Source organism: Bubalus kerabau, chromosome 17 (genome assembly GCF_029407905.1).
Source record: "Bubalus kerabau isolate K-KA32 ecotype Philippines breed swamp buffalo chromosome 17, PCC_UOA_SB_1v2, whole genome shotgun sequence".
NCBI lineage: Eukaryota > Metazoa > Chordata > Mammalia > Artiodactyla > Bovidae > Bubalus > Bubalus kerabau.
Window position 1 is genome coordinate 42,597,213 of NC_073640.1, and position 23,357 is coordinate 42,620,569.

The 23,357-nt window shown below is 44.6% G+C and overlaps 2 protein-coding genes across 3 annotated transcripts in view; one reads left to right on the forward strand and one right to left on the reverse strand.

Moving 5' to 3' along the window:
• Positions 1-6,985, forward strand: part of PHLPP2 (PH domain and leucine rich repeat protein phosphatase 2) — a 63,237-nt gene extending 56,252 nt beyond the window's left edge. The window contains exon 19 of the mRNA XM_055554098.1: positions 1,986-6,985. Within this exon, the coding sequence (XP_055410073.1) occupies positions 1,986-3,140 (1,155 nt within the window). The 3' untranslated portion in view covers positions 3,141-6,985. The remainder of the gene's footprint in view (positions 1-1,985) is intronic.
• A 1,434-nt stretch (positions 6,986-8,419) lies between these two features.
• Positions 8,420-23,341, reverse strand: MARVELD3 (MARVEL domain containing 3). Of its 2 annotated transcripts, none has more exons than XM_055554360.1 (3): positions 22,844-23,222; positions 19,997-20,124; positions 8,420-10,394 (listed from the first exon to the last, which is right to left on the reverse strand). In XM_055554360.1, the coding sequence occupies exons 1-3, from the start codon at positions 23,203-23,205 to the stop codon at positions 9,757-9,759; spliced, it is 1,128 nt and encodes a 375-aa protein (XP_055410335.1). In that variant the 5' UTR covers positions 23,206-23,222; the 3' UTR covers positions 8,420-9,756. The 2 variants fall into 2 exon arrangements, with proteins under 2 accessions (XP_055410335.1, XP_055410336.1); XM_055554361.1 differs by lacking the exon at positions 8,420-10,394 and adding an exon at positions 13,472-14,890 and having other exon boundaries at positions 22,844-23,341.
• Positions 23,342-23,357: the final 16 nt, after the last annotated feature.

The following is a 23,357-nucleotide window of genomic DNA, read 5'->3' on the forward strand; positions in this document are numbered from 1 at the left end:
TTCCTGTTTATGGCTGAATATATTCTGGTATTGTTTTGGGTTTTTTTTTTAATAAAGAAGCATCAATATTTCTAGTATTTCATAACTCTCCTCCTTTTTCAGAAGTTAGCATAGGACTTTTGCTTTCAAAGAGACTTTAGCAATTACATGTGAACATTGTTTACTGCAAAGCAGAATTTTGTTCAGATCTTCTGCCCATATTTAATTGTTTATTTCTTGACTGTTGAGTTCTTTGTGTATTTTGGATACAAGTCCTTATCAGAAATGTTTTGCAAATATTTTCCCAGTCTGTGGGATGTCTTTCATTCCTTTAGTAGTGTCTTTTGCAGAGCAGAAGTCTTTAGTTTAATGAAGTCCCACTTACCAATTTTCTTCCTCATGGGTCATGCTTTTGGTATTGTATTTAAAAACTCATTGCCAAACCCAAAGTCACCTAGATTTTCTTCTGTGTTGTCTTCTAGAAGTTTTGTCTTTTACATTTAGATCTGTGATTTATTTTGAATTAAATTTTTTTGTAGTAAGTGTAGCTTGCTCCATGTCCAGATTTTTTTTTTTTTTTGGACATGTAAATGTCCAGTTGTCCCAGCAGCAAATTGCCTTAGCTCCTTGTCAAAGATCAGTGGACTCTTATTTGTATGGGTCCACTTCTGGGCTGTGCTGTCAGAATTTTACAAGAAGGACTGTCTAAAAGATTCCATCCAAGGAAGCACAAAACCAAAAAATTATCCTGCTAATGTGGTTGATGCTATGAAGATTCTGGAACTATGATCTTAGGAGGGTCTTTCAGTCAGAACAAATGAAAGATAAAAGATAATTTTTTATTTGATTAGTCTATTACAGAATTTAATTAATGCTGTTAAGATTTTTCTTAGGGAGTCCTAGACAAGTAGGAAACATTTTTATAATTATAGACATGTATTGTTTGTTACCTGCTTAAGCATTGTACTTTTTGTTTTGTTTAACCTTCACAATAACCCCCATGAAAGAAGTGCTTTTATTTTTATTTCACAGATGAGGAAAATAAAATTACAAATTTTTAGAGTTTGTGACAAGTTCTGATAAATAAGAGTGCCAGGATTTTCACCCAAAGAATGATTACAGCTATGAAATTAATATATTGAGGGTTTAGGTGGTTTTGTTTGGTTTTCTCTTAAGAAATCAGTATGAAGCATCTGGCAGATGAACATGCCCAGCTTGCAACCAGGGTTATTCCTTTTCCTCTGAGTTTAGAATTATATCATTCTTGATACGACCCTTAGAGAGTAGGTAAATTATGCCATGGATTCAGACTTTCCTTTTCTAGGCCAAATAACTTCAGGGATTATTCAGTGCTTTAGCTATAAAGATTCTCTTACCCAGTTAATATCTTCAGTCACAACTTTCAGTCCCAACTCTGCCTTTGTTATTTATTTATTTGGCTGTGGTGCATCTTAGTTGCAGCATATGGGATCCAGTCGCCTGACCAGGGATAGAATCTGGGCCCCCTGGATTGGTAGTGTGGAGTCTTAACCACTGAACCACAAGAAAAATCCCCCAACTCTGCTTTTAAATGAGAAGTCATTTTTAGTGACCCATCTGAGTTTTGGCCCCTGCCAGAATACGAGTGATGGAGAATTAATGATAGTTTTGCTTATTATTTTCCTAACAGATGTTTCTCTATTTAAGAACATGCTGAGGCCTATACTTAACGTTAGAGCAAATATCTTTTGAGATGGAGGTGCCTTTTAACCACTTAATTTTTATTGGTTTTAACTCAGTCCTCTCAACTATTTGTGGTATAATACCCATTTGATATTCTGTCCTTTTGGAATTCTATACATTTATTTCTTGTAAATCCACTTAAAATTGCACAGACTCTAGGAGAAAACCATATACCATGTCAGCTCTATTCTATTGTAGAGCCCTAAGTGTTGTGATCTGGAAAGATATAAAATTGTGTGTCACTGTTGCTTGTTTCTCAAAGTTTGCATTCTGCTTATCTCTAGGACAACAAAGTGAATGGGGTGACCTGCTGTACCCGGCTGCTGGGCTGTACATACCTCTACCCTTGGATCCTCCCCAAGCCCCACATATCTTCCACTCCACTCACCATTCAGGATGAGCTGCTGATTCTGGGAAACAAAGCGTTGTGGGAACACTTGTCATATACAGAAGCGGTCAACGCAGTACGCCATGTGCAAGACCCATTAGCAGCTGCCAAGAAGCTGTGCACATTAGCCCAGAGCTATGGTTGTCAGGACAATGTGGGGGCGATGGTGGTTTATTTGAACATTGGTGAGGAAGGCTGTACTTGTGAAATGAATGGGCTCACGCTCCCAGGTCCTATGGGATTTGCTTCAACCACCATCATCAAGGACCCACCCAAGCCGACCACTCCTTCCTCCAGTAGTGGTATTGCCTCTGAGTTCAGTAGCGAGATGTCCACTTCAGAAGTGAGCAGCGAGGTGGGGTCCACTGCTTCTGATGAACATAACACTGTTGGCCTGGATGCTGGCTTGCTTCCGAGGCCAGAGAGGCGCTGCAGCCTCCACCCAGCACCTACTTCTGGGGTGTTCCAGCGCCAGCCCTCTTGTGCGACTTTCTCGAGTAACCAGTCTGACAATGGCCTGGACAGTGATGATGACCAGCCGGTAGAAGGGGTCATAACAAACGGCAGCAAGGTGGAAGTAGAAGTAGATATCCACTGCTGTCGGGGGAGGGATCTTGAGAACTCACCCATCCTTCCAGAGAATTCTCCTGCCCCGTGCCCTGAGGACCGTGCTAGAGGATCGTTATTTGGGATCCGAAGACAGAACAGTGTGAACAGTGGCATCCTTCTGCCAGTGAGCAAAGACCGGACCGAGTTACAGAAGTCTCCCTCCACTTCCTGTCTCTATGGAAAGAAGCTCTCCAATGGCTCTGTTGTACCCCTGGAAGACAGCCTGAACCTCATCGAGGTGGCCACCGAAGCACCCAAGAAGAAAACCGGCTATTTTGCTGCCCCCACTCAGCTGGAGCCAGAGGACCAGTTTGTTATACCTCGTGACCTAGAAGAAGAAGTGAAGGAACAAATGAAACACCACCAGGAAAGCAGGCACGAGCCTGAGCCCAGTGAAGAGGATCGGACCGAGCTCCCGGAGGAGTTTGACACGGCGCTGTAGTCCTCCCCCAGGGGCCACGGCATCGCGCAAGGCTGCATGGTGTAGGGTAGGGGACCCTGCCAGGGGCATTCTGCCTCTGTATCTCAACCACAGATGAGAGGGGGCTGGATCTCGGAGGTGGAAATGGTGAGAGCTGTCAGGGTCTTGCTCTGGATAAGCTAGTCAACACCATCAGTGTTAAGTTTCATGTTTAACCTGCATAGGGATCCCCAGGTTCCTGGGGAGCGGGTGGGCATTACTCTGTATCAGTCTTGCCACCTGCCGTTAACCCTTTCTCTCCTAGGATAATTTTGAGAATTTGCCTGCCTGGGCAGGAAAGGGACTATTTCTGTGGAGGAATAACTGAAGATTGGTTCCTTTTACTGATTGCTGCTGATAGATCTCTGTGACAGAGAAATCACCTTCTATCTCAACCTGATGGGATGTGATGTGACTAGTCACATGGCTTTTCCTTCTTCTCTACGAGAATACAGCCTATTGAAATGATGTTTATTGGAAATGTAGAACCAATCAAACAGATAATTTATGTTTGTGATGTAATGAGAGCACTTTCCACTGACTGTGAACTTTTTATTTTCAAATCTGCACTCGAGCCAATCTTCTTAGAGGCAGCCCAGATCCTTTGTCCATAGGCAGGATGATCATCGGGAGTTGGGGCCAGCTCTGAGGGTACGAGGAAGGGCCCTGGGAAATGGACTGTTGGATGTCAGACTGTGAAAGTTCCTGAGAAACAGGGGAGTAGGATCTTCTTTGGGGGATGAAGATGGGGAAGGGGTGAGGAACAAGACTACTTCCCCCAAATCACAAAAAGAGAATAACTGACAAATGCGACACCTGATAGGAATCTCCCAGAAGATCACAAGAGAGGCATTTGGGGATTGGCCTCTTTCCATAACATGAGGTGGAGATGGCAGTCAGCCTTCTAGTATGCAGGGCCCAAGGCTGATGCTGCTGCTCACATCCAAGTAACCTTGAGTTACAGCAGACGACTCTGAACAGACTGAGGCTGAATGAGAACAGATGGATGGATGGATGGAGCTTCCAGTTAGACAAGTTCCTTCTCTCATTCTCAAGCCTAGAGATGGTTTTCTAAAACATAAGGAGTGAGTGGAAGTTTCAACTTTTAATGGTTAACAGAGTCTTCTGAAAATGCTTATCCACCTCACATGGCTTCACAGTACTGGGCTCAATTTCCAAAAAACTTGATTGAGAAAATCCTAAGCTTACAGAAAACCTGGTTTACTGATTTTTTTTTTTTTTTTTTTTTGCACATTCCATGTAAGCCTAGCAAAATGCAGTTCATTCCATATTTCTGTTCCATTGCCTTTTCCTACAAAGTTTTGACATTGCTTAATTTTACCCAGTGGGGAATGTGCTTTGAATTTTTAGAATACTTTGACAATTGAAAATAGAGTAGAATCATTTTTAATCTGTTTCATGAGAAATGAAATGTTAAAGATAGGGTTGATCTATACATACATATGTTGGGGGTTTTATTTTAAGTTTTGCTGAAGCAGTAGTAGAAAACCAGATGACCTCTCCACAGATAGTTAGGTATCCTCATCTTCTCAGAGGCCTGTACCCATGTGTATGTGTCAGTGAGGTACACACTCTTGGAAGATTCCATACCAATGAGTGTCTGGTGTTCACCCTCTCTAAGATATGAATTTGAGTCCCCAAATTGTCAGGAATATTTTTTTCTGTGTCAAACTACTTGTTAGCTACTGAAAAATTTTAGAACTCAGGTCTTGATTTGAAGTGAGGAACATAATATGGTTCATACAAAGTTCAGGTGCTGTAAGAAAGATGGGAACAATAGTGTGTTGCCGCCTTATTTTTTTATGGGAAAATGGGGGGAAAATGAAGGAAAAATGAAGGGAAAACCCAAGATGATAGTGATGAAAATTATTTTGGGACGATACCACTTTAATAATGTAGTCTTTTTAAAATTGTCCTTTATCTGTGAACTGTTTCTTGTCTCTTTGTTTCCCACCCTACGCTAATTGGAACCACTACAAAGCCCAGTCATGAAACTACTTAACTGAAAGTAAATGTATTTACTTTGTAATCAGAAGAACCTTCAAATTCCCAGTGTTCTTTTATGTTTATGTCCCAGGTTTATGTTCAGGAAACGTTAGGTTGTATGAAAATCTTTAATATAGGCTGTACCAAAACCAATCGCTCTTTTTTTTTGTAAGTTCCTTTGATTCATTTCCCTCTATAATTGCTGTTTGTTAAAACAGAGGATGAAAAGGCCATAGCCCATCACCAAAAATACACAGAACCCTCTTGACCTATGAAGTCATTTACACTTACTGTGTGAGCTGATTAGGTTGTCAGGTGGTGAAAGCCAGTAATCTGTCTCCAGGTGAATGTAATCTGCTTCCCAGGACTTTACCCAGAGGACGCGTTCCCCAGGTGGGCAAAGGCCCGTTGATCTCTAGCCCAGAGGTCCCAGCCTCTGCACGATACTCAGGTCCCTGTGTGTACCTCCCATTTAATGGAGCTGTTTAAGAGAGTTTCTGAAAGAACATCACTCCTGCTTATGGGAGTAGTCCAGGAGTCCCATGGAAGAAAGAAAACTATACAAGTCTTGGCAGCCATGGTATTTTTATTCTTATCCAGATGGATTGGAAATGTATTTGAAAATTTGAATGCTAGTATGTCATAGAGCTACCGTGATACCATAGAGTCATTGAATTATTACTCCTCATTCAAGTGAGGGCTTTCTTATACTACTGTAGAGTGTATGTGCAATAAGTTGATGAATTCATTTTCCTGATGTATAGAAGAGCCAACATGAGCAGCTTGGTAATCATTGGGTGCTATTTTAATTGTTTGTAGCGAGTGCTATTTTCTAGGAGATGGAGCCAGTTAGGTTTGGCTGATCTGCTGAATATCAGATGATGCCCTTCTTTCCATGTCAGCTCTCAGCAAAAGCAGGTACTTGGAAGCCACAGGCTCCCCTCCTCTGTCTACTCAGTAATCACTAATGAAGCGACCTCCACAAGGGAGCACTTGGCTGTTGTCGATAAACATACCAATTATTAAATAGTCTCCAAGCCATTCAGTGATGTCTGCAGCATCACTCTAGAACTGTCTTGTGTCACTTTTTTACTTCCCTCTGGGTGGGGCCTCTCAGACTCCCTCGTTCATGGAGGCAAGTTAATCTTTCTCTCCAGTTAGTGACTTTTGCCCCATAGTTGGGTAAGCACTTCCTAGACTGAGAAAAGCAGCTACAGTAAATCCTGCTCTGTTTCCCTCATTTGGTGACCATTCAATCACACATAAGCTCCTTGTGTTCTAAATTTCATGCACTTCTCCCAGACGCTATAGGGTTTTCTCTCGCTGTTGCCAGTGGAGGTCATCCAGACAGTGAGTTCATATCTTATGGTTTTGTGCAATCATTGTCGTATTGTAGTCCTAAGACTCATTATAGTGTATTTTTGATATTTTTGAAATGTGTTAAATTTTTTAATTCAATAATATGAGCCAGAGCATGTTGCAGCAAATCTATTGTTTGTAAAAAAATAAAAATAACGATAACAATAATAATAAATAAAATAAAATGGAATATCTTTTTCATGGCTTTGTTTTAAAATGGAATACCTGTTATTTTATAAGTACTTTATTTTAGCATGAAACTGTAATTTTCTCTAACTTGTATGTAGAATTAGTTTCTTAACCAAAAGCACCTTTAGGATTTTTCTGCTTTTTCTTGCTTTAGGGGAAGATAAGTGAAATCACATTCCATGACAAATATGAAGCTATGAGTTAAGGCAAGAATAAATATTTTTGATCACCTTTTAAGCTGAAATAGCAATAAAGTTTTTTACATTAAGAAATATTATATTCTGACTTGGTTTATATGTTTAAAGAAATCCCAAAGACAAGAAGCATGGTCCTTATTTCCATGCAGGTTATTAGCTGATGAAAGGGAACTCAACTTGTGAATAATCTACAGCTCCTCTTAAACCACAGAGCTACCGATGATACAGCGGAACTAAGTGGATAATCTGGCCATCATGTCTGTCCTAATGGCTTTGGAGTTAGACTTTAAGGCCGTGGGTTTTGGCTTACAATACCTCTGATCTAGGTAAGTCTCTAAATTGTTCCCCTCCCCTCCCCCTATTGGTTGTCTCCCATAATTTCTGGATGTCCAGGCAAGATTAGCTACCTCTCACTCCAAATAAAGCCCCAGTTGAAATAATTTTGCAGGTTTCCTCCTCATTTAGCAGAATTTATTACACGTCCCAATGTGCTGGGCCCAACGCCGCCATCTGTTTTCATACCTCAGTTCCATGACACACAAACCCACCTATTCCAGGGCGGCATAAGTGCTTCATGTGACATAATTTTCCTGGTACATCAAACACAAGAACACAAGTCACTCGGAACACGTTTCAATGTGTGATCCACGGGGTCTAAGTTTTGCCTCTGCTACTTAAAAAAGATTTAACTTTAGGCAAGTTCATCTCCCTAGGCACAGTTTTTTTCTCGATGTTAAATGGAAATAAGAGTCTCATCAGCTGAGTTAAAATGAGATGATGCCAACAAATACTTCTTAGCTCAGCACTGGACCTGGCACTGAGCAGTCGTGACAATGAAATGTCAACCATTGGGTGAGCCACTTAAGCCTTCCTGAGCCTTCGTCTCATCTGTAAAGTGTAAGAAACCTTGACCAACTGACCTGACAAGTGATAGTAAGGCAAGTTTGGCTAAGGCACTTTGAATGTGATGGAGTGTTACTGTAGTGATGAGAGGAGCTGAATTGATGCTGTATAGCTGGGCCTGGGCACCATATGGGGGTCGCAGAGGCAGAAGTCCTCATATTCCCAAGCCCCTGACCCAGACATGTCAAAGATCTACTCAGGACATAGTTGAGGGGATAAATCCTAGGTGAGAATAGTGTGTGTTCGGAAGTTTTGGTGGGGGGTGGGGGGTGCTTGGGGTAGGAAATGGGTTGTTTGATTTTTGCTGCTGTTAAACCTGTCTTACCACTCAGTGAAAACTGCCAGGGACTCCAGCCATTGCCTTGGGCTAAGGTGGTGGAGCGGAAGCTTCATTCTGTGGCCTAGGTGTTTGTATTTTAAGGTCACAATGTGGACTTTTAGTTGATTGTTTTCCTCCAAGCTTTACTTTTTGTAAAAGTATAATCTAGATCCCTCCCCCCCCCCCCCCCCCCGTTTCTGTATGAGGTTTAGTTTTGATCCTTCGCCTGGGATAGGTTTTATAAGAATTAAGAGTAGGATGGATTTAAGAGGTGAGGGGAAAGATGGTATATTCAGGGAGAAGAGCTAGCAAACATGCAGGAGTAAAAATGTCCAACCCATGTCAGAGGAGATGATGTTGACAGTTGTTTTCATAGTCATTTTGGCATATGTTGAAACAGGCTTATGTTGGCTGATTTCTAACTGTATAGACAGTCTGAGATTTATGTCAAACTTTCTGTTTTTAGAAATGTACTAAAAATTCGGTTTGAATTTATTTAATCTCATGAAAATAAGTTATGAAATAAGATGGCAACTAGAAAAAAAACTACATAATAACATTTCTAGTTGCATCCCACATGAACTGAATATCTGAGACTAGTTGTAAATTATAAGAACAGCTATAAAACTTTAGATTAAAATTATCAAAAGAACTTTATTTTTGAGATTCTGTGTTAATGAATTGTTACATTATGGAAACAATTCAGGATCATGAAGAATTTATAATTAACCTTTGAAGGCCTAATCTGTAGGGCACTGTAAGGGATGCAGAAATAAAGATGCCTCCAATATACCTGTATATTCCAGGAAAATCATCTGCTTTATCTTTGCATTCAGCTGTATAACATGTTTTAAGAAGTTTATGAATTATTTCTCACTATTTGGAGGCCTCATATTTCAGGAAATGATAAAATCTTCCAGGAAGTGAATTCCAGTCAAATAACTTGAGAAAGAAACTAACCTGGAAAGGTGGCAAAAACCATCTTCTCTGAGCCCTAACGCAGGAATCCTGAGGAGGACCATGTATGCTAAAAGCACTTGCCTTCAGGTATCAGGGATCCAGCCCCCCATCTCTAATAGAGGAAGGCTTCTTGGGGTCATGGCACACTATCTTATCTAGGGGGCAGGAGATTTTTCTTCTAGGGAGAGAGTCAGAATGGAATTACTCGTTTGAAATCTAACCACACAAAGGCTTTAAAATCAGTCCCCTGGGATCATATACAGGGGGAAATGGCATGTTTTTCTTAATGACTTTAGTTCAGACAGGCAAGATACTTCTACTGCCTGCTACTGCCTGACGTGTTATTTTCATCTTTCAGAATTCCTCTGGCTAATATTTAAGCTATTATTATTACCTTACCATTTGGCAAGAAAGCCAAACCATAAGCATATATGCAGACTTCCTAATGTTTCTCTTTGTAGTAAAGGTGGAGGTATTTTTTGCACGCTCTCAGCCAACAAAGACACGGATAGAAAAATGGGACGATCATCTAGCTTTGCATTGGTTCCAGAGGGAGGATTTATGAAATCAAATATGTGAAAACCACATCCGTGTAAAGTGTGATTTTAATGGACCCATCTTTTTGAGAGAAACAAGATGGGTTGACTTTAGGTTCCAGTGGATCTCAGAGTACTCCAGACCACACGTATTCTGGTGCATCATTGTAATTTCTCTGCTGTTCCTGGCTGGCCTTGTACTGCTTCTGTTCTCGGTAGCTCCGCAGGGCCAGCACCACGCTGGCGCCATACATCACCACCAGAAGACAAGCAAAGGTGGCAGCCGCTCCATCAGTGCCTGCCAGCTGGCAGTTCATCCAGGTGAGACCCTTGCGGGCATAGACCCTCTCTCTTGTCCTGCAAGTGTCTGTGGCATTGATCTGCAAGGCTGCGTGGAGGTAAATGCCGATGCCCACGCAGTAGCCCACTGCCGCCAGGAGGCTGAAGGCGGCCTCCAGGAGGAGCCACTTCCCCGGCAGTTTGTGTAGACTTTTGGCTCCTTGGAGTAAAACACCCAAGGTGAGGACACCGAGCCCCAGAGAAACAGCCACGCCGCCGTATATCAGGGGTGCCCGGAGGATTGTGTACTGCTGGTCCAGCTGCCGAACCTGCTCCAGCTCGGTGCCCTCAAATGGCGAGTAATAGTTGTTCCCAAAGCCGCCGCCGCTGGCAAAGCTGGCACTGAATCCGGCCAGGACAAAGTAGGAGGCCACGATACACATGAGAACCATCCCATTCAGTATCACCTCCACTATCTGTATCACACCTAGGAGGAGAGAGATGGGGGATTTAGCACTGCTCACTCACCCAGGAAAGCTCCCTAGGTCAGACAAGAGAAATAACATCGGTCAGCTGATTGTGAGGACACACATTCAACATTAACATCCTTGGTTTTGGGGGGTTTTTTGGCTCATCTTGGGGGGGTGGGTGCTTTCTTTTTTGGCTACACCATGTGGCATGTGGAACTTTCCTGACTAGAGATCAAATCCATGCCTCCTACAGTGGAAGCACGGAGTCTTAACCACTGGACCTCCAGGGAAGTCCCCGTTTTTTATTTTGTTTTAGCACTTGTGTTTGAAAAATCAAAATGCCACTGTGGAAAAAGTTTTGGCAAACTACACATACACTTAACCATGTGACTTTGCAACCCGTACCCCTGAGCATTCATCCTAAAGAAATGAAAACCTAGGTCTACACAAAAACATGTACATGGATGTCAGAGCAAACCCAAATGCCCTCCAATGGGCGAACAGTTAAACAAGCTGGTACAGCCCTCCCAAGGGGAAACTCTACTCAGCGGTGAAAAGGAACGAGCAGTTGATACTCGGAACAGCTCGGATGGATCTCAAGGGATTCATAATGAGTGGGAAAAAGAAAAAGCCAGACTCCAAAGGTTACATACTGTATGATTCCATTTACATAACAGTCTCAAAATGAGAACAGATTCATGGTTGTCAGAGGATGGGGATGAGTGGGGGTGGGGACGGGAGGGGTGGAACTGTGAGTGGGGGAGCCAGAGAGACGCCTGATGATGGGGTAGTTCTGCAACTGACTGTGGTGGTGCTCACACGAATCTGCACGTGCGATACAACCTCAGAGACCTACACTCACACAGATTCGAGTGCATATAAAACCGGTCAATCCTAAACAAAAGCTCTCAAGATTGGCAGTTTCCTGGCTGTGATACCGTACTACAGTCACCACTGGGGTAAACCGAGTTCATGCCATGCAGCGCAGCACTGTGCTGTATTAGCAGTGTTCCGTGAATGTATAATTATTTCAAATTTTAAGGTTTTAAAATAATAGAAGTGACATAAAAGCTTGTAAACTGAAAAAAAATTCACCCATGTCACTGTCCACCCTGTTTTCTACCCCCAACCACTTTCAGTGTTTTCTAATACAACTTTCCAGTGTTCCTTTATGCAAATAAAAATACTCAAGTCTGAATTTCATCCCCCCACCTTCCCCTGCGAGTGTCATGGGGACACCACACACACTGCTCTGCATCGTGCTTTTTTCATTGACTCATCCCTACAGATGTTTTCAGATCAGCTCCGACAGGGTCCCCGTGCCCTGTGACGTGGCCTCCAACCCCACCTGTGGGTGGACCAATCTACTCAACCAGGATCTTATTGCTGGATACCTAGCCTGTTCACCTGGGGCGTTCTTCCAAGTTTAAGGAACCCACAAATGCCACGAGGCAGGAGACACCAGCAGGTGAATGGAGATAAACGTCGTCTTGTCCAGAGTCACCTTTCACTTCTCCTTGAAGGGGACCTCAGCCTCTCGTGAGGTATATTCCTGGGAGAAGGTCTCCTGTGGTTCCCTCAGGTGTCAGGGATGAAAACAAAGAGGAGGCATAAGAACTTACGAGTGGGAGTGCAGGCTCACTTCCCCGCTCTTTGCTGCCTTGTGACTGTGCCCCTCGATGGCTCTAAGCCTCAGATACTTCATCTGACAAATAAATGAAGGTAATGCCTTCTTTTGTCTGTCTTATCCCACAGGGCTGGGGTGAGGCCCAGTTGAAAGCAAGTATCTGAAAATACCTGGAAAATCATAAAATGTTATGCAAGTGGACGGTGATGCTACCTAGTAACATTTATAAAATGAAAGAGGATTAGTAAGAGATTTAGGAAATGGGACAAGTTTATGAAAAGCATGAATTCCAGAAATCAGAAAAACCCTCTAATATACAAAGGGGTACCACAGTGTTTATAAACTGAGCAGCTAAACACCAGTGTGTCTACAGTACTTAGGCAACAGCTACTGGGCTTGCTGATTCTATCTCCTGCTGGGCCCACACAAATTCCAAAGAGGTCCACAGGACAGAAGTAGCAATAATTAAGGACTCTGAGAGCTGAGAAGCTACATTCTTCTAATTTAAATCTGAAAATAACATCAGGCCAGAACTGCATACTCCTACCCCAGGCACCATAAACTACTGGCTACTCTCTCCCTACAGCGAATTGACGCAGAGATCATTCTAATTCATGGAGAGTAGCTATCTCCCCTAACCATACCTTTCTCTGCCTTGGTTTTCCTTCTGCATGCAATTAATCTCTCACCCTCTGAAGGGAAGCAGGAATGCTGTGCTAATACAAGATGTGGGCAGCCCGAACCTCTCCTTCTGGGACAGATTCTGCCAAAACAGCAGAGTCATAATACACAGAGCACATATCTGCCAGCCTGGAATGGAATATATCTGGATCTTGTCAATCACTCCATTGACTAAAACAAGCAAGAGGAATAACGGTCTGTTGCCGGGTCCAATGATGAAGAAATATGGCCACTGAGTATTACTCAGAGCACTGGCCTACCCGGCTTTGCTGAAAACAATGAACAGGTTCAAGTATTTCCAAGCATGCGGTTAGTGCAGAAAGATTCAGACATCAGGAGAAAAGAAAAGGGTGGCCTACTAGGAGCCTGGTGGGCTACAGTCCATGGAGTGGCCATGGTTTGGACAGGATTTAGTAATTAAACCACAACCACCACTAGAGCCAGCAGTTAGGGATAAGCTGTAGAGGGAAATGAAAACTGAAACAAATAGATTTTTGTTGTAAAATAGCATCTTTTTTGGGTGAGGCTGCTTTTGTGGCTAATCAAATTAAAACTCTTCTCCAAAAGCAAATACTGTTAATACTTTCTTATATATTCTTCAAGAAGCTTTCTAATCATATACAAGCAAATATATGTATTTCCTTTTGTAAACCCAAATGGAACTCACCTTTTAAATGTGCCAAGTAAGGAAATAATATTATAAATGTAAAGAGAACCATCACCTCCAAATCAAAATTTTTTCTTTGGATTTTTATTGGTGTCACATAAAGCAAAGAACATATTCACTTCTACCAAGAATATATTATAATGGGCCATAAGTCCTAATTTAACATGCAGTAAGAACCCATGAGGTTGTCTGGCCAAAAGTAGCATTCTTCTGCTGGGAAAGATTTTACATTCTTTGATTCTGGATGGATCCTGAATTCTGGTTGTCGAGTTGAATCTGTCGTACAATGGTACATTTACAAGAGGTACAAAAAACGTATTGAGCTTTCAAGGCCATTGTAAGGGGGCTTGTTAGAAAACCTCTTTTGCAACCCAGTAAAATAATCTGATTCCTCTTTCCTCAGCCCACATCTCCTCCAACTTAAATCTCACAGAAGTGGTCTCCCCAGCATCCCCACCCGCCCTCACCCAGAGCATTAAAGAAGTGAAGAATCTAGAGTTCAGTGAGGAAAAAGTTTGAGGCTGAAATGTTTTTTCATGTCTATGTGGCTTTTCATGCACATTGAGGATAAGGTTCTTCAAGTACCCTTGGTTATCTCCCTTTATTCAACCAAGAGTGCATTTTGCCACAGCACATGCCTTTTCCTTGTGGCTCCTGGGCTCTGGTTTTGGTGTGTTTTTATTGTTTTATTTTCATCTTTGTTTTTTAAAGTCATTTTGGTCAGTCCCTCACCAACAGAGAGCTCCAGAACCAGGGTTTATTACATCAGGTAGTGCTGTTCCAAGTACCCTGGAATTCAGCCCAGCAAACCAAAGCTGGACTGTTTACCTCCTGAGGGCTGGCAAGTTCTACAACAAAGCATTCCACGAAAGACGGTAGTTCAGAGTAACTTCCATCACTCAAGTTTGGTGGAATGTTTTAAAAAGCCTAAAACTCCAATATTTCTGCAGGCTTCTCCTTCAGCTTTCTGACCTTTTGGTAACCCCTGATGGCCAGCGCGGCCCCCACTGCAAAGACCCCAATGCCCAGGGCAGCAAAGATTCCAGCACCAATGTCTCCCCCATGGAAACTGCAGCTGAAGCCACTGTATCCTTTGCTCTGGTACAGCTCCTCCCTCTCCTTGCACACGGGAGAGGCGTAGGCAGCCGAGAGGTTGTGGAAATAGAAGTACAAGGCCGGGATGTATGCCCCGGCAATAAGCATGTGCAGCACACCTTCAATCACCAGCAACAGGGGGCAGTGCCACGGCACCCGCAGAATGCCCAGGATGAGGACGAGGCAGCAGAAGGCCATGAAGGCTCCGCTGCAGGCCATCGCCACAGTGACCGTGGGCAGCTTTAGCTGGTAGAACTGAATGTCCAACTGCTGTGCTTTCTCCCCGTCAGCACCACTGAAACCACTGTAAGCCCCTCCATACTGGTAGTAGTAAATTCCCCCCAGGCTGGTGATGCCCGTGTAGCCCCCCGTGGAATTGTAAGACACAGAGCTGCAGGCCAGGATCAGCAAGTTCAGGAGAACCTCCAGCATTTGGCAGCAGGCTGCAAAAGAAGGGCGTGTTACCATTTTGAGAGATGCTGTTTTATACTTGAAGACTTCCACCTCAAGGCTTATCTTCCCCGTGGCAGCTCATGCCAGAGCCAGCTCCTTCTTCTGCCCCTTGGAAGGCCTTGAGCAGCCAAAGCTGCAGGATTAGCACTAGATGGTAGCAGGGAACCGTGGCCTCCAGAAACTATGTCAGAGGTACTTTGGACTGAAAAGGGTAACTCTAAAAACAGCAAAGCAGCCGGTCCAAGTGGCTGCAGGACGATGAGGGGAGAAGTCAGGTCAGGGAGCAGGAAGAAAGGTGTTGTTTATGGAAGGCAAGAAGATTCTCTGTCGTAGCCCTGCCCTGCCACAAAGGCTGAAAAAATAGTTATGTCCTCTTTAGATGTTTTGTGGCCATCTTCAATTTGCTTCCCTTGTGGCTCAGCTGGTGAAGAATCCACCTGCAATGCAGGAGACCCCAGTTTGATTCCTGGGTCAGGAAGATCTGCTGGAGAAGGGATAGGCTACCCATTCCAGTATTCCTGGGCTTCCCTTGTGGCTCAGGTGGTAAAGAATCCACCTGCAATGTGGGAGACCTGGGTTTGATCCCTGGGTTGGGAAGATCCCGTGGAGAAGGCAAAGGCTACCCACTCCAGTATTCTGGCCTGGAGAATTCCATGGACTATATAGTCCATGGAGTTGCAAAGAGTCAGACACAACTGAGCGACTTTCTTTCAGTTTGGAAGAGGAAACTTCTCCAAGTTTGAAAAAGATTATAACATAGTGCTTAAAAATTACAATTAAGTCAGAAAAAAGCATGGAAGTTATCCATCAAAATATTAATCGTGGTTCACAAGTACCAGAGATAGGAAAGATTAAGTTAATTAATTACTGAAATATAATTAAACAGTAAAACATAACTTATTGTTCTTAGACTTTAACTCAAGAAGTAGTAGCTCCGATGGTAAAGAATCTGCCTGCAATTCAGGAGACCTGGGTTTGATCCCTGGGTTGGGAAGATGCCCTGGAGGAGGGCATGGCAAGCCACTCCAGTATTCTTGCCTGGAGAATCCCATGGACAGAGGAGCCTGTGGGCTACAGTCCACGGCATCGCAAAGAGCCAGGCACGACTGAGCCACTAGCACTTTCACTTTCAAAGAGCAAATCTGGGCTGTGATACTTTCCCAGAGCTGGATTTTTTCAGGATCCTTGGCTGGACAATCAAAGAGCTCCAGCTTTTCTACCAAACCTGGCTGCTTTCCTTAAAGTCAGTTTTATTGTGATATACCTTATACACAACAAAATGAACCCACATTAAGCCCACAGCTTGACAGAGTCTGACAAATGTGTATGCCATGTAATCATAATCAAGATATAGACTGTTTTCATCCTTCCAGAAAGTTCCCTAAAACCCTCTGGGGTCAATACCTCGCCCTCCTCCTCAGGCCACCACTGATCTGCTCTCTGCCATTAGAAACTAGGTTTGTCTTTCTCGCATTTCATGCAAATGGAATCATACAGTTGTGTGCTCTTTTGTGTATGGCTTCTTTTTCTCTTCATAATACAAAGCTGGGAGTTGTATGTGCTTGCATGGTTCTGTGGGTCAGCTGACTGTAGGATCAGGCTGTTGCATCTCCCTGGCTTTTACAGAACCAGATTTTGGGCCTGGGTCCAGTTGGTCTAGGGTTTCCCTGGTGGCTCAGTGGTAAAGAATCTGCCTGCCAATGCAGGAGACATGAGTTCGATCCCTAGAAGTTGGGAAGATCTCCTGGAGAAGGATGTGGCAACTCCAATATTCTTGCCTGGAAAATCCCATGGACAGAGGAGCCTGCTGGTCTATAGTCCATGGGGTCCCAAAGAGTCAGCTGAAGAGCAAACACCAGGTGGTCTAAGCACGAAGGTGTGCTACACTTGCACACTCACTAATTGAAACCAAGCACTCTCAAGTATTATGTTTACACTCTGCCATTCCCCCTCCAAAATGCAAATGGCCTTACTGTTTTATTTAATTATAAAAGTAACACACAAGGATGGTAAAAAAAAAGAAAGAAAATCTAGATGAAACAGAAACATAAAAATGATCTAAAGTCCAATCAATAAAACTGGAGAAGCCACTGTTACCATTTTTTTTTCTTTTGGACTTTCCTACCACATGTGCATCATTTTTGCTGTTTATTTGTTTTTAAGTAAGAATAGGATTCTCTTCTCTCTACTATTATATAACCCATTTTCTCACTTAATATAGTGTGAACAGTTTTTCTACCATAGCAAATATAAATATATTATTAAAGGATTATAGGATGCCATGATGAATTTAAATAATTTCAATGTAAAGGATATTTAGGCTTTTTGCAGTGTTTTGCTATATGGGAGCAGATATATGTTATGTATTTCCTAATAGAGTTTGGAGAGGCTCCACAAACTCCTTATTCCTGTTGTAGCTTTAAATAGAACCAGAAAACAATCACCAGGGATAGGGGAGATGTCTGGTAATACGTTTTTAAAAATAAAAGCCCAGAGCCTCTCTAGGCCTTACTTGCCCCTTAAAGGATCTGGCTCACTGAGTCAGCACCTCTCTCTTAAGAAGCAGTTATGCACTTCAGGTCATTCATTCCTCTGATTCTGGCTGAATATTTCAGATCTGTTAATGAGTTAACACTCTTAGAGTTAGCCATGGTTTGAAATCTTGACATAGGCTCAGTCCCATAAGCACTGGGTAAGGATATTGAGAATGCAAGGGTAATGGGGTACTGAGAAAGCAAGTTGAGGAGCAAAATCTCCACAACTGTCCCCCTGAACCTTTTCAGCATGGTCACAAGTCAATTCCATAGGCAGCAAGAAGCCATCTCAGAACTAAACCTCTAGGCTCTGAATGACAGACACCACCACTGACTATAGAGATTATAACATTTGGAGAGAGAAATTAAATTTTAAAGGATGGTTTGCAAGTAAGGCTGCAAGCTGAATGCAAACATTACCTTTAAAAAAAACCACACACACTTTCCTTGTTATACTGGCCTAATTTTTCTCTTATGATATTTTCCATTATGATTTGAGCAACAGAGGTCTAGAGGAAGAGGAAAGGGACAAAAAGGGAAAGGAGAAGCTGCCCCAAATGCAAATCAGAGGGAGCCAGGAGGAAAGCAGGCGATGTATCTCCTTCCCAGGGAACCTGTAACTCCTCACCATCCCTCCAAATAATAAACCCATAGCACAATCTATACACACACAGGATTCCTAGTGATCTGATATGCACATGTAATATTTGTACTTGCTTATTATCTGATCTTTATCCTCAGCCTTTAAAGATTTTGGTAGCTGAGGAGTCTTGCCCCAAACCGTGAATTCAGGGCTTATCTCTTTTTGTCAGTGTTCTACTGAACTTCCTAAGGGTGACTCAGCCCAAACTGAAAGGTCTCCCTAAGAAGTCAGGGCCACAGCTGCCTCCCCTCTCTGCCCGTTTGCCGGGGGAGGAGGACGTGATTTCACCGATAAGGAAAAGAAGTCACAGAAGATCTAAGACAAGGCTGAAATTCTTCAGGTGACCTTTATCCAGGTGTGCCTTTCCTACTGAGACAAGTTCCTGGCGTTCAATGACTGCCGCTCTCCAAACAATACAACCTTGTGTACATACACGGGTCTCTGTGTCCAGAGATCTTTATAAGCGCTCATTTGTTAGCTTCTGACTGCTGAGCCATCCTTTCACTATCTTGACTCAGAAACCCAACCTCTAGGCCCAAAGCCAAATAACCAGAAGCAATCAAAGCTAAATCAGGGGCCTCAAGCTCGGCCCTCTCCTCTCTCTTGGTAAATCAATCACCAAAGAAGAATACCTCTAGAGAGAAACCTGTTAAACAGCCTCTGGCTTGTTCCTACTATTTATATCATCAAGAAAAGAAGGTCAAGCACATAAACCATATCAGGCCTTAGCGTTAGGCTCTAAGTTTCAATTCCAGCTCTTCCACTTCACAGCTGTGTGACTCTGTATAACTTACTGTACCTCTCTGAGCCTCAGGAGTTGTTGAGAGAATTAAAAGCAATGGGGTGTGCCAACATATGTAAACTAGAGTAAGGATTCTTGTACCCAGATTACCTAGAGCTCTTCAATAAGAGTTCTACGTAATCCTATAACAATGTATCTCACTGTAATCATTCCAAGGGACACTTTCAGGTGTAAGTTTCATGATTTCTCCCCCTCAGGCTGAGAAGTTTTCCCCTCTTAATCATAGGCAGCTGAGGTAAATTTCTCACCAAATCATGTGAGCCATAAGGACTCACCCTGAAAACCTGATTTTCTTCATTGTTGGCAAGGCCAAGCCTGGTGCTAGGATGGGAACTCTGGAAAACCACATTTGGAGCTGACACATGATATTATTTAAAATCACGGTTCTTCAAACTGTGGATTCTAAGTATGTTTTTTTTTAATATTTTATTTTACCTTTATTTATTTGGCTGTGCCGGGTCTTAGTTGTGGCACGCAGGATCTTCAGTCTTTATTGCAGCATGCAAACCCTTAGTTGCAGCATATGGGATCTAGTTCCCTGACCAGGGTTCGAACCCAGGTCCTTTGTACTGGGAGTGGAAGTCTTAGCCAGTGGACCACCAGGGAAGTCCCTTAAGTGTGTTTTTTTGTTTATTAATAACACAGAACAGGATAGAAGTTGGTTCATGATGTGTGTGTATTTCTTACTGTGGGTTTCGGTCAACAACATTTAAAAGCCATGATGGCATGTTTGGGCATCAGATCTGTCCTGTGGCATGAGCTCAACCTGTCTGCCATCTCCAGGTCATCTTCCCTCTCTAGTTCTGACCACCTTGCCTGATGAGCCCCACTCTGACAGCTGGCATCTCAGAGCTGGCTCTGCCTGGAGGTCCATCTGCAGCCTGAACATTGCAGGCATGGCTGCCTCATCACCCCTAGGCATGTCCAAGAAGAAACATGGGAAACCTGGCCACCTGTTTTTTGTTTTTTTAAAACATGTGATCCTCATGCGGGTATGAAAACAAAAATGCTAGGAAACCAAAAGGGAGGTCTGCTTGAATTTTTGTCCCACCAGCTTGGACCCCTTCCAGGACCACCACCAAAGGTAAGTAAATGGTCTGCCTTCAAAATGGCTCACCTCTCCCGGTGCACAGGTATCTGCACTTGTGGCATTCCAGGAGCCCTTCAGCCTCTGACTGGTAATATACCACTTCCTGTAGTCCAGGCCGGGGGTTCGAGAGAGGGTAACTCCCTGAAGTGGGTTCACTATAACCAAACACACACATGGCCATTAGCAGGCTTTAAATTCAATAGCTTGTTCAGTATTAGAGCTCTGGACACCTCATGCTGGGCCCAGAGGTTAAAGAACACACAGAACAGAAAATCTGCCGCAGTTTTCATACTCCAGAGAATTTTCTGGCTTAGTGGTTCCAAAGGGTGTTCAAACACTTGGCCCAATTCTGCTAAGTACGTCACTTATCCCGGTAATTCTGAGCCCTACCTCTCATGCTGGCTTGTTGGCCTGCTGGGGAAACGGGGAGGGTGGCTATTGAACAGGTAGCTGGGAACCACTTGGGGGAGCTTTTCAGTTCATTGAGGATGGGCTCTCTTCAATACTAGTTTGCATTCACAAGACTGATGTCCAGGCTGGGATTCTCTTCCTTCCCTTGTTACTTTGAAAAGAGGTGAATCAGCAGTAATTCTCTAGGCTCTGGTGGTATAGACAACTTTGCACATCATAGTTCTCCCTCTTCTTCTGACAGCCCTGGCATATTCTATTCTGCCCCTTCTTCTCATCCCCTACTCCCAACCTTCCCCATCACTTTATCCAGCACATCTTGGGCTTTTGTCCAAGATTCTGTGGTGAATGGTGGGGGCTGCATTCTACTACCTGGGCTCCAGGGATTCTTATAGAACACAGATCTCATCATGTACCTTTTGGGTTCAAAATCCATAAAGTCCAAACTTTAAGCACAGTGCCGGAGGGCCCTTGTTCATCACTCTCCACTCACAATCTCACTTTTACAGACCCAGCCCTAGTGAACTGCCCCTCTCCCTGCCCCAAAAGATGATCTGCATTCCCATGCCTCTAGATCACCGTGTCACCATGAGAGACAGCCTGGAGCTCCTTCTCCAGAACTCAGCTTTGAATCTGTCTCCTCTGGCAAACATCCAGAGCCCAATTAGGGCTCCAGCTCAGTTCTCTCTGAATCGGTTTCTCCTGGAGCAGCACATTTCACATGTGCTGCAAATTGGGCTATTTACTTGTCAGTGTCCTATGGATATCCTGAGTAGACCTCTGTAATTCCTGGCCCTGCTTCCCATCCATTAAATACATGCTTGTTATGTGGAGGAGAGTCAAATAAATGGCTTTTGATTTTAAACCACCAACTATCTGTGAACAAAAGCAGCAAAAGTATTCCCTTCACTAGCTTTGGGGCTAGTACGGGTAGTGGTGGTTGTGGTGGTCAGGGAGCCCAGGACACCATTTTAAAAGGAAATTAAAAAAAGAAGTTGTGGCTTCTCCTAGGTCTGCTGCTGCTGCTGCTAAGTCGCGTCAGTTGTGTCCGACTCTGTGTGACCCCACGGATGGCAGCCCACCAGGCTCCGCCGTCCCTGGGATTCTCCAGGCAAGAACACTGGAGTGGGTTGCCATTTCCTTCTCCAATGCATGAAAGTGAAAAGTGAAAGTGAAGTCGCTCAGTAGTGTCCGACTCTTAGCGACCCCATGGACTGCAGCCCACCAGGCTCCTCTGTCCATGGGATTTTCCAGGCAAGAGTACTGGAGTGGGGTGCCATTGCCTTCTCCGTCTCCTAGGTCAGGCAGTTGCAGCACAGTTTGGCTTTAGGTAGGGAAACAATGACCAGTGCCTGTGACTGTAACTGGGCACATCCTTTGTTACACTTTGGCTAATTAGTTCTAGATAATTTAACATAAACTCAGGATAGTAGCTTTCCCGCTTTGTGGACACAACTGGGAGAGAGACTGGGCTAAAGCCTCCAAGTCCTATAGCAGACAGGAGCCTGGACTCCTCCTAGGGATGAGGGCAAAAAACAGTAGGTAATCATCACTCTAGTACCTGCCTGTCTCCTGGCATCTAATCTGGGCATTCAGTAATATTTGTGGAGTTAGAACATGCAATGGGAAAAGGACCACTTCCCTAGAGAAAGAGTGGGGCCTGGGAATACTGCCTTTCCTTCCTTCCTTCCATCCTAACCCTCTCTCCCAGCTTACCAAGTCTTCTAAAACATCATGATGCTGTCACTCCACAGGCTTTGTGGGAACTCTGTTCTAAAGATAGGGATGGCAAAATTTGTTCATTCAGGAAGGTGAGGTCTGAGACAATCATGGGATTTGAATGAGAGAGAGACAGAGAGAGAGAGAGAGAGAGAGAGAGTGTGTGTGTGTGTGTGTGTGTGTGTAGGGGGGCGGGGTGTCGGGGGTGGTGGGGTGAGGGGGGTGGGGGGGTGGGGGTTGTATCAGGGAGGAGCCTCAGATTAACCCCACCCACTTAATCTCCTTCCTACTCCTTCCCCTTCTGGTCCTGCAGTCCTTTCTTCCTTACCTGGAACCCCGGCCCTTCCACTTTCAACGGGGAGTGGGGCGCCGGGGAGTGGAAAGGGGTAGTGGGTCTCTGCTTTGTTAACCGGGTTCAGGTCAAGAAGTGTGTGTGCGGGGGAGGGGAGAGGGTGTGGTGGTGGGCACTGTAAAGTCTTTCTTCCCTCCTTGCTGCTAAGTCGCTTCAGTCATGTCTGACTCTGTGCGACCCCATAGACGGCAGCCCACGAGGCTCCCCCGTCCCTGGGATTCTCCAGGCAAGAACACTGGAGTGGGTTGCCATTTCCTCATCTCTAAAAGCTCAAACGGGAAGAATGGCACTTTGTCTAAACCCGCTTCCTAGGACAAGTAGTCGGGACCGCAGGCGGGCCTCAGACCCAGGCTTCCTCAGGGCCGAGATCCAGGGCCCCCGCAGCCCCACCTCACCTTTCGGGTCTTCGGCGTCCGAGGCCCTCCTTCCGCAGGGGCTGTGGCTCCGGGGTTTCCAGCGTCGCGGGCCAGGGGGGCGGGGCCGCGTCCCAGGTCGGCCGCCGGGGTCCGTCCCGCGTCCGACTCTGGCGGGAGTTTTCCCAAACTCTTTGTTCGCCGCCGCGATGGTCCCCGGCCCTGGGCCTGTCCTGGCGAGGTTCCCGGTTCCTCTCCCTGTCCCGGTCCCCGTCCCTCCGCCCGCCCCCGTTTCTCTCTCTGTGCCGGTCCCTGGCTCTGTCCCGCTGTCTCTCGGGGTGGCGGTCTGGGTCCCGCTCTCTCGGCCGGGCCCGGGACTCGCGAGTCCCCGACGTCTGTTCCATGGCTTGGTTGCGCGTCCCCGCCCCGGAGCGACCCGAGGGCAACAATCCACAAGTTTCGACGGCAGGTGGCCAAGCTTGGGGGCGGGACGCTCACCTGCGCGCAGGCGCACTAATCCCGCTGCGGCCCGGGAGAGCATTCACCTGATGACCCG